This window comes from Monosiga brevicollis, genomic scaffold (genome assembly GCF_000002865.3).
Source record: "Monosiga brevicollis MX1 MONBRscaffold_13 genomic scaffold, whole genome shotgun sequence".
Taxonomy (NCBI): domain Eukaryota; class Choanoflagellata; order Craspedida; family Salpingoecidae; genus Monosiga; species Monosiga brevicollis.
In genome coordinates, this window is record NW_001865050.1 from 884,673 (window position 1) to 894,676 (window position 10,004).

The following is a 10,004-nucleotide window of genomic DNA, read 5'->3' on the forward strand; positions in this document are numbered from 1 at the left end:
TGAGTTCTCTCTCTCTCTCTTCTCTTCTCTCTCTCTCCTCTCTTCTCTTCTCTTCTCTTCAGTGGAATGTGCTTATAGTGTATCTTTTGATAGACTTTGTCTATATTGAAAGTGTGAAATGATTACGTATTTCCCTCCAACCAATCAAAGGTTCTTCTACTGCAACAACTTACATCAGTACTGCATTACTCAACCCGTGGTACATTAGTAAATCTGCATCAACCCGCTGGTTGAGGAAAAGTACCCGCATCAACGCCTCCATATGTCAGACAATACATTGTCAGCAATTTGATGTCGGCTGCTGACTCGGAAAAAATTAAAAAAAAAACGCAAAACGACGAGCAACGCTGGGACGAGGTCGAGGGGATCAAGAAGATGGTGGTGGTCATTGGTGGAGAGCTGGTTGCGGATGATGATCCCAGGGCCCAGCGTATGCGGGCTGGGTCCGGGACTGGAAATGGGGCCGCCTCCTCCTCGTCCTTCTCCTCCGGCCCTGCTGCCGCTGGCCGTGGAGGCTTGGGCACTGGAACCAGGTTGGTCCAGCGATGAACATGATGCGGCGCGCCCAAGCTTGCCCCGCCCAACTTGGAACACCATGTGCCTCTAGCCGACTCATGTGTAAAGCTGGTCTTGACTAGACCCCTTGCAGGCAATCGTACACCGCACACCCGACCAACAGCACCTGCCCCTGGTAGGTCGGCCGTTTACAACGATGGCCCTCGCCCGGCGCCTCTCTCTCTCTCTCTCTCTCTCTCTCTCTCTCTCTCTGTGGACATGGTGCACCCCCATTGACCTGGTGCTCACGGACATGTTCCACTTAGGTGCCAATCAGCCTGCATGGCTCCGACCTGGCTCCAGCCTGGGTGACATCAACGAACGCCTCAAAGCCTATCTCCAGGTATGGATGCCTGTCTGGTCCTGGGACACGCAATGGCATTTGGACCATCAGAGGCTCTTGCCTGTCCTCGGGACGATTGCCACAGGAGCTTTTGATCAACCCCGAATGACCTCCTCGCTTGGCTCCCCGCCTCATTTTGGCATGCTCGCGTCGCGTTTAGCCCTTTGCCATCGGTGGCGTCGTCGTGGAGCCCGTCATGGTGGCTATAGCCGCCCTCGCTGGTCTACTGCTCGGTTTGCGCGGCGTGCTGATCGCCGCCGGTGTGTTTTTTCTTCTCTCCGGCAGCTTGCAATGACCCGCCAAATGGCAGGGATGCGACGGACGCCCTCTGTTCTGCACATTCGACTGAAACTTCCGATCCAGAGCGCTGCGCCGCCATGGCGTACAGCTCGACCTGGCGACCAACGCTTCGTATCAGCCCTGTCACCTTTCGGCTACACACGGCTGGCCCTTTGTTGACCGCCCCGACTGGCCGCTGTGTTGCTTGCGTGCCCGCAGTGTGTGTGTGTGTGTGTGTGTGTGTGTGTGTGTGCTGTGCCCGTGTGTGCTGCAATTTTAATCGAATTTTTCCTTAATTTCCTGCCCTTTTTTTTTATTTCTCTCTCTCTCTCTCTCTCTCTCTCTGAAACTCATTGATCTGTGTGTTGCGTCCTGCTACTCGGTACAACCAGCCAGCCAGCCATGTACGCCTATGATGTTTATCTTTTACAATTGGTCGTGCTCCCCTCCCATTCACCACAACATCCACCCACTGCCACAATCCCCCGCATCCCTAAGATAAAAAGCAGCCGAAAAAGTCAAACTCTCTGATTTTCTGTCTCTTGAACCAATTCATCTCTCTCTCTCTCTGATTTCCTCTGTCTCTCTATATCTCTCTGTCTCTCTCTGTCTCTGTCTCTCTCTGTCTGTCTGTCTGTCTCTCTGTCTCTGTCTCTCTGTCTCTCTGTCTCTCTCTCTCTGTGACTTGACGTGTGACCATTTTCCTTTGGCGGCTCGGTGACGTCGTCTGGCGCGGGTCGTCTGTGTGGTCGCTTGGAAGGTTTCGTGCTCGTCTGCCCGCTTGTCAGACTGCGCAAGGCAGGGGGAGGGGGCTGGAGCAGTGGTGGCCAGTGGTCGCGTGTGCGAGTGCACGCCTGGGGGAGGCCAGGACCACTGGCGACTGTCACGGGGGTGGGATAAGGGGGAGAGACCCTGGCGTTGAAGTGCTGGTGCGCGCGCTTTCCCGCAGAGACGTCATGGCAACACCAGCTGCCAGCAACACGGAAGATGCCGCACATACTATTGTCACGTGTGAGTATCGGGTGGCTGGGTCAAGCGCCTGTGCCCTGCGGCCTCTCTACCTCGTGTTGGTCGGTCCCGTGTGCTGTCAGACTCGTTGACCGCTCTGACGGGTCCGCTGCTGGCGAACATTGCAGACGAGAATCGCGCTCGAAACATCGGCCACACGGGCACACTACAGCGACTGGCAGGCGACAACGTGCTCATCAAGTTGGCACGCACCGCCGCCACGGCCAACGACCCCGTCAGCTTTCACGGCACGGCTCGTCCTGCCGACCGAGTAAGCACTTGCACCTTTCAGAGTTCGTGGTCCCCTGCACCTCGAGCCTCAACTCACCAACGTCCATTGTCTCTGTGCATCCCATCCACGTTGCCGCAGCAATATTTGATCCGCATTGATCGCCAGACCAAGAAGGCCATGGTCCTGCCCGTGCGTGAGGTCATGGCCGTCAAAAAGCTACGCAGCGCTCCCCAAAAAGCCATGGCACCAGCTGCCACCACCCCCTCTGCTGCCGCCATGTCAAGTGCTCGTAGCACCACCACACCCCATGGTACATCACCAGCTACCACATCGCCCGCCGAACCTGCGCAAACCCGTGCGGTGGGTGCAGATGGCGCGGCTCTTCGTCAACGCCTTGCGCTGAAGCGCTCCCACTCCAAATCCAGTGCCACACAAGGTCCCAGCCCTGCTGCGACCCACGCAGCCCCAGCTCAATCGCGGAGTAAAATCATGGCGCTGGCCGCCGAGGAGTCAAGTGGCTCCAGCAGCGATTCTGACTGAGGATCAAGCACGCCTCCTCGGACCGCTGTCTTTTTGGGCCGACCACTCGGCCCCTCTCCGCTGAGCGAGAAGGATGAAACACGTTGTCACCAGGTTCTTTTGTACAGTGGCCGCTGTGCGCCTTTCAATTCGAATTTTCAGATTATACAAGCTGTGCACACGAGTGTTAGTTGAATCACGAGCACAGCACGAGCACGTCACTGTCAAGCACAGACAAATGAAGAACACTCCAACAGTCTATGCGACGCGAGTCGCGTTGACAGGAATGGTGCCATTGACCACCAAACTACACAACGAGTCACGAGCACGCGCACGTAAGCCCAGACAGTCGTAGCCAGAAAACAAGCGGGGGTGCATCCGAGCGAGTTGGAGAGCAGTGTCCGAGCTTGCTCAAAAGGCAGTACGTTACCTCAGCATCTGATCAAAGCACGAATCATAGCCTTGGAAGAAGCAGACGCCATGCTGCTGGTACTGCGTACCCATCAAGTAGAGCTTACGCCCAGCCTAGCGACGTCATGTTCATCATCAAGCTTAGTCACTTTTCACCACCTCTTCCAAACCAGAACAAGGCCACGGACAGAGGGAAGCAAGAGCAGAGGGAGGGGGCGAGGGAAGAGAGGCACGAAAAGAGAGACCAGACAGACCTCTTGCATGGGCAGCCGCCAAAGCTCTACAGCACGCAAAGCACTGCGCACGGGAACAAAGGAGTCACCAGTCTCTGGCACATTGCGCGTCTCCACAGGGGGAGGAGGCACAAAGCTAGCGTTTTTCTGCAGGCTCACGTTGAATTTGAAGTAACCTGTCGCGCGATCATGCAGCCCACCACGACAGTATCAACCAGTCGCGACGCCACAGCGAGCTTCCAAAAAAAGCGCATCTCTCTCTTCTCGTCTTTGCAAGATGTTCATACCAGGCGTCGGAATGTCGTAGCCGTACTGAATGAACGTATCCACACCCGGATCCAGCAGCTCACCCAGATCCGAGTTGTTCTGGTGCGAGAACATCAACAAAAAGTGGACGATGAGATTGCTTGGTATGAACCCCAAAAAGATGCCAATTGACGGTTCAGCAGCAATCTGCACGTGTCCATACCTGAATGTTGCGCAGCGCTGGAAGCTTATAGCCATAGCCCAGGTCCTCGAGTAGCGCCTCTGCGTCAAAGGCCGTGTAATTGCGAGTGGGCGTCTCGATGATGACTTCTTCGCGTGTAAAGGTGGTGTTTGAGGTTCCGGCACGAGGAAAAATGTCCATAATGACATGCACGAGAGTTGCGACTTCTCGCATGAATAAGCGCGCGTTCGGAACACCGGGCGCCTCGTAACCGCTGGTCATGGTCAGAAGACTCAGAGGCGAGCCTGACCAAAGCGGCGACTCGGCAATAAACCTTGCGAACAAAAAGCAGAGGACAGAGCAAATTAGGCCGGGTCATGATGAGATCTGGTCGAGGGCAGCCATCAGCGCGATAACAACACTAGCAACATCACCACTACGACCAAGCGACGAGTTTTCAGAAACTGAACCATTTTCTTTTGGTTTTTCTCTCGTGCATGTGCACGGAAGCACCAAGGCGTGGAGGTTCCGAGATCACTTACATGCTCAGGTACTTGTCTTTCCAGCTTTGAGTCATGCGGTGCAAGAAGGCGAGGGTAGCTTGTGGCCCCCAAGATACGGATATGAGGGTCACCTTGCGTCCACCCGACTGGTTGTAGGCGTGCTCAACCTGAGTGATGCGAGCACGACGGGCCAAGGTCTCAGTTTAACGCGTGGGCGCGAAAGGGGCCCGCGAGCAGAGGGTGAGTGCGCTCGTCGAGTCTGACTGACCAGGTTTTTTAAGCGCGGGAATAGCCGAGGCAGAGCATGAACGGGGAAGCGCCAATCAAAAGGTGCCATCCAAATGTTTTCTCCCTCAAAATAGCCTGCATAACCGACGGGAGCCAGTGGGCGTGAGCATGCGTTGATGGTCCAGGTGATGTTCCACATTGCGCACACATGCGCGGAGTGCAAACAGACCCTGGGCTTCGTAGGAGGCGCGCAAAAAACCAATCTCAGTCGAGTTGAAGGCGCCAAAGTTGACGACCATGCTGTCCTCTCCCTAGTGGACCGCACCGAGACATGCAGCTAGACGTGAGTGGGCACCTCCTGAACTGAGTTCGTAATGCACCTAGCGTGCGCTGGTGTCCTCATGCGCGTGGAATCGGTCATACCAGGCGCGGGCCAAACTGTTGATTGAGCGGATTGTAGATGGTGGCCAGGTTTTCGAACCAGCAGACCAAATCCCGGCTGGTGTTGAAGCGGACTTGATCTGTCGGCCACATGGGCGTGGGCCTACGGATGCCACGGGGCCGACAACTGGTCAGGACTGGGCGACGGGGCGGCAGGGGGAGAGCAGGTGCGTGGCAGCAACGACGCACGTGCTGACGGTGCTGGGACAGCCTGGCACGATGTTAGGCGCGTCATAGAGAGTGTAAGAGATGTTGGACGAAGTCAAGCCGGGAATGAGTACGATCGGTGGGAGCGGGTTGCTCTCATCTCGCGCTCGAGGCTGAGCAGTTGCGGCGGCCGCCGCCGCTCTGCCCAAACCGTCAGCCCATAGTGCAGCACACGGCGCAGCAAACGCCACTAGCCATATCGCCACAAACTTGATCATCTTGCCCATCAATCTACCAATCAAGCTCGGCGGTGCAACTCGCAGGATGGGTGTGTGTGTGTCTCTCTCTCTCTCAACAGAGAGTAGAAAATGCCGTTGAGCTTGGACTCAGAGAGAGAGAGAGAGAGATGGAGCATCACACAAAGTTAAACATGTAAAGCACACACACACATGTAGACATTGAGAGAGAGAGAGAGAGAGAGAGAGAGAGAGAGAGAGAGAGAGGAAGGATCAATAAAGAGAGAGACACACAAGAGGTAGACGTAAGAGGGGGCGGCTGCCACAAGAAACACTGGGAAGAAAGGAAGAGAGGGAGAGAGATGAATTGGAGAGAGAAAGAAAGAGAAAGGCATGAACAGCAAAGGCAAGGGGAGAGTGAGAGGGAGGAGAGAGGAAGAGGGAGAGATTGATCGGATGCGGTTTGGAAAAACGATGAAAAAGGACAAGCAAGGGGGGTTTGAGCTTGGGAGTATCGATTGGCAGCGAGATGGCACTGGCATTCAAAGAGGAAAGTCAGGCACACAACCACCAGAACAAGCGACAAGCAAAGACCGAGTTGGAGGGCGCGCCAGCACGCTGCGCTGCCACCCCGGCCGCTGAATACGAAAGCAAGGGAGGGTGGGCCCGATGCCCAAAGAACAAGAGCGGGGGAGGGAAAATGGTTGCCAAAGCTCTTGGCTTGCTGCCCCCCTCTTCAAGTCTGCAACTCCGAGAAAAGCGTGCCTGGTTCAAATCCAGGGACAGCCCACAGCGGGCCGGAGCGTCGACAGACATATTTACATGGGTCGCACATCAAAGTAAAAGCCACCCTCTTGCTCTTCGGGCTGCACCAACCCGAGAAGGCGCTCATTCTCAAAGTAAGGGTGCGCTAAAGGGACGACAGCAGCGTGTGGGCCATATGCACGTGAGCTCAAAGCCAGGCGAGAAAAACCAAACAAACCCCCGTGCACACCATCAGCGCGAAGTTAACCCCAAAGGACCCCAAATAGAAGACATGTAAGCAAGAGGCGGGGCCAGAGCGTGGGACGACCGATTGACAAACCAATGTAGTAGGCGATCAGCTTGGGAATGGTGTTGAAAAGATCAGTGGAGAAGGTGCCAATGCGGTACTGGGTCTTGCCGGGCGCGGAAGAGGTGGCACCAGCCTACGAGCAATGGCAGGGACAAAGACAGTCCAGTCAGCACCTAGATTGCATGACATGTATTGGCGACGAGAATCCTTTGCCCAGAAAATCTCCCTATTTCGCGAGTCATCGACGCCAGCACCGAGATCGGAAAAGGGCTTCAGTTGTCAGGGTGTAACATACAAAGGAGGGGAGGATGAGCATGTGGTCAATCTTCGGGCCTGGGCGAACGACGCTAATGGCATAGTTGCCCGCCTGGCTCGAAGGGCGCACGAGAAAGGCGCCAATCATCTTCCCTTCGAGCTCCTTCTCCGAGTCAGCACGGTTAAACTTGGTACGAAACCAGGGCTAACGCATGGTCGGATTTGCAATGGGAAAGGAAATGTGAACAAGGCGGTCACCCTTGTACATGCGCGCGTGAAACAAGGAGTTGCAACATTCGAGCCAAGTCGCACCTGCGCGAGCAGGCGTTGGTGTTGATCCTCAAGCCAATCTGGCTGCACGGCTATCGAGCACACACACAAAATGGAGGTCAGTGAGTTGCTCGTCAAACGTCAAGCATCGCAGATGACACAACAAGAAACAACAACAAGAACAACAGCAACGGCGATAGTGATCAAAGCCTGATGGGCAAAGCGGGGACACGCACCAAGGTAAGAGTCGTCAGAGGTTGGCTGGGCTTCCTCGGTTTCCAGGTATTCACCATCGGGTGCGAGCTCGACGTACGACTCGAAGAAGGCCTGGTGGGGTTCGGGAGTATGAGTGAGTTGGTGAGTTGAGCAGATACATGGCCACGATCGCCCAGGGGCCTCGGTGATCAACCATCTTCAAGACATCTCACCTCATTGAAGCCCTCAAGGGACTGCAACAGTTCCAAATGCTTGGGATCCATGACGTCTGGTGGGGAGGGGGGTGGTGCTCTGGAATCACAACGAGCCACCAAAACAAACAGGCATGAGTAAGAAAGACGCTGCTTCTCCCCTGCCCCCGTCTCGCTCAGCTCAGGTCAGCAGGCAGACGTGAGTGGCTCCCGTGACACCCGACTCAAGCTGGATTGATCCAAGCCTGCCTGGTACATCTCCAGATCGATGCTTGCGACCGACCGGTGCCCAGAGCCGACGACAGCCACCGGGGTCACTGACCGTAATCAAGAACAATAAAATACAACAACAAAAGACAACAGAACAACAGAGCAACAGAGCAATAAAACAATAAAACACAACAGAACAACGACACAGCAGAACAACACAAAAACAAAACAAACTTTTTGACGTGAATCAAGTTGTACCCTTGCCCGAACTCGTTGTCATACCAAAGATGTGTCGTTTGCATGTTTTCGATTGGGTCCGGCACCAGAGGCGGAAGAAAAAGCGGCGCTGCGGTGCGCCCAAATGTGCTGGAACGGGATAAAGCTTATCAAGAACGGAGACGAAAAAGGGAAAAACAAAAAAGAGGGTCAGATCAAAATCAAGAAGGGGAGCTGGTGCAACACTGGCATGTCCCACCGTCCCACGGTGTCACAAAAACTCAAAAGGACACACAGGCACGCACAACAGATAACAAGCTTGTCCTCGGCGTGCACCAGTCGGGTTCACGACGAGGGCCACCACACAAAAAGTGCTTCAGGAGAAGCTCCCGATGACAAACATAGGCGGCAGAGGATGCATACTCGAGTCACCAGCGAACCTAGTCGTTCGGATGGTGACAATCTCCTCTTCAATGATGTGGAGGGCTAGTCTAAGATGCGAGGGGGGCTAAAGGCTGGCTTCAGACACGCGCACATCTAGTAGGCCCAGCAACTTGCGCCGAGGCACCAGGCCACAGCTGAAGGACTGGGTCAGTTGGCGAGGACAACGTTCTGTTTAGGCAAAGTTGAAGCCCTCAAACTCGGGCAAGGCTTGAATCTGGTCGTGCACACGCTTGAGGTTGGTGCAGGGCTCCATGATCAGGGCAGGAATGCCAGCCAGGCTGCCGTCCGTCAACCAGTCGTACATGTGGAAAGCCATAAGATCGGCGATGGTCAGGGTGTCGCCGAGCAGGTAGTCTTTGTCAAACAAGGCGTCCAACTTGGCCAGCATCTATCCCCATGGCACGCCGCGTTAGCGAGGGTGAGGCGTGGCCACAACGTAAGGAGACCCAGGGCATTTGGTCACAAAAGTAGAGTATGCGTACGGGAGGCAGGACGTCATCAGCGAGTTCCTTGCGAAGCTTGGCTTCCAGGTCCTTGTCCTGCGGAGCAGCCAGTGCAGGATAAGGGCGGAAAGAACCACCAGGGCGCTCAGGCGGTGGGCTACGAAACACAAGCAACGGACCGCCATAAAGAGGGTTGGCATGATCTTCATGGTGACATCGTCGTGGAAGCCCATGGCAGCATCCACCTTGGCTGCGGCCAGCGCATCCTCGGGATACAGTCCTGGGTGGATCCAGATGCAAAGTTTGGGGGGTTTGCCCGTCAGTGCAAGGCCGCAGCACAGTTCAAAGGGTGTGGTGGCGAGCGGGGCCACAGAGGGGGCAAAGAAGGATCGTGTTGGTGGTGCATACGGACCATTTTGACGACCGACATAGCGCAGGATGGCGTGGCTCTGCGCAATAACGTCGCCAGAGGGGAGCTCGAGCTCGGGAAGCATGCCAAAACGGGTGGTAGGCTTGACCGTGGCCCAGTCGGCAAAGCCAACGCGAACGTCCTCAAATTCCACCTGTGTTGCGGAGAAGAGGGTGTTGTCGGACATGGAGGAGCACGAGCACAAGACATGAGAAATGGGTGCGGAGCATGCAGATAGTCAAGAGCCTGACAGTCTGGCAGTACCTTGGCATAGTGATACGCCATGCGGATGGGCAGGGCTCGGCCCTTGATGTCAAAGTAGGTGAGGCGGGGTACGGTGGCCATTGTGCAGGGAAAGGTGCCGAGGTCGAGTGTTTGCGGCCTGTTGGGTCGTGCCACGAGCGTGTACCGTAGCGAGGCGTGGTGAGGGGGCGTGAGACGTTGTGACGGAGCTGCGGCTGGGTGGGGAAAGGAACATACGAGCAATGTGCGTGGGCAGTGGCGGCAACGGTGGACGGCAGGCGGTTCTGCGGCAGGGGGAGGAGGGAGACGAGCCAAGGTCGGGTTCGGAGCAGCGTGAGAAATTGGTAAGAATTCGGCAGGATGCGTGCTCGTGTGTGCGCAGACGCATTGAAGGGAGCCATGCTGGCGTGCGCGATGGGCAGGGAAGTCGATTGTGCAGGTACACGTGTGAAGCGGTTGCGACAGCGTCTCGAGTGCGAGGAGGACGAAGC

The 10,004-nt window shown here is 55.8% G+C and overlaps 3 protein-coding genes across 3 annotated transcripts in view; 1 reads left to right on the top strand and 2 right to left on the bottom strand.

Annotated features, from left to right (window-relative positions):
• Window positions 1-457: 457 nt before the first annotated feature.
• MONBRDRAFT_26288 (uncharacterized protein) lies at window positions 458-2,957 on the top strand (the record flags this gene model as incomplete). The annotated part of the gene is made up of 7 exons (XM_001746572.1): window positions 458-533; window positions 696-898; window positions 1,059-1,158; window positions 1,397-1,438; window positions 1,687-1,869; window positions 2,269-2,456; window positions 2,556-2,957. 7 exons carry the CDS (start codon window positions 458-460, stop codon window positions 2,955-2,957), a joined length of 1,194 nt encoding a protein of 397 aa, XP_001746624.1.
• An 833-nt stretch (window positions 2,958-3,790) lies between these two features.
• MONBRDRAFT_9050 (uncharacterized protein) lies at window positions 3,791-5,604 on the bottom strand (the record flags this gene model as incomplete). Its single annotated transcript, XM_001746694.1, has 5 exons — window positions 3,791-3,946; window positions 4,050-4,341; window positions 4,550-4,677; window positions 5,162-5,282; window positions 5,369-5,604. The coding sequence occupies 5 exons, from the start codon at window positions 5,602-5,604 to the stop codon at window positions 3,791-3,793; spliced, it is 933 nt and encodes a 310-aa protein (XP_001746746.1).
• A 2,986-nt stretch (window positions 5,605-8,590) lies between these two features.
• MONBRDRAFT_32826 (uncharacterized protein) overlaps window positions 8,591-10,004 on the bottom strand; it is a gene marked incomplete at both ends in the record, with an annotated part of 8,046 nt that continues 6,632 nt past the window's right edge. The window contains 4 exons of the mRNA XM_001746695.1: window positions 8,591-8,806; window positions 8,901-8,957; window positions 9,041-9,424; window positions 9,535-9,652. Of these exons, the coding sequence (XP_001746747.1) occupies window positions 8,591-8,806; window positions 8,901-8,957; window positions 9,041-9,424; window positions 9,535-9,652 (775 nt within the window). The remainder of the gene's footprint in view (window positions 8,807-8,900; window positions 8,958-9,040; window positions 9,425-9,534; window positions 9,653-10,004) is intronic.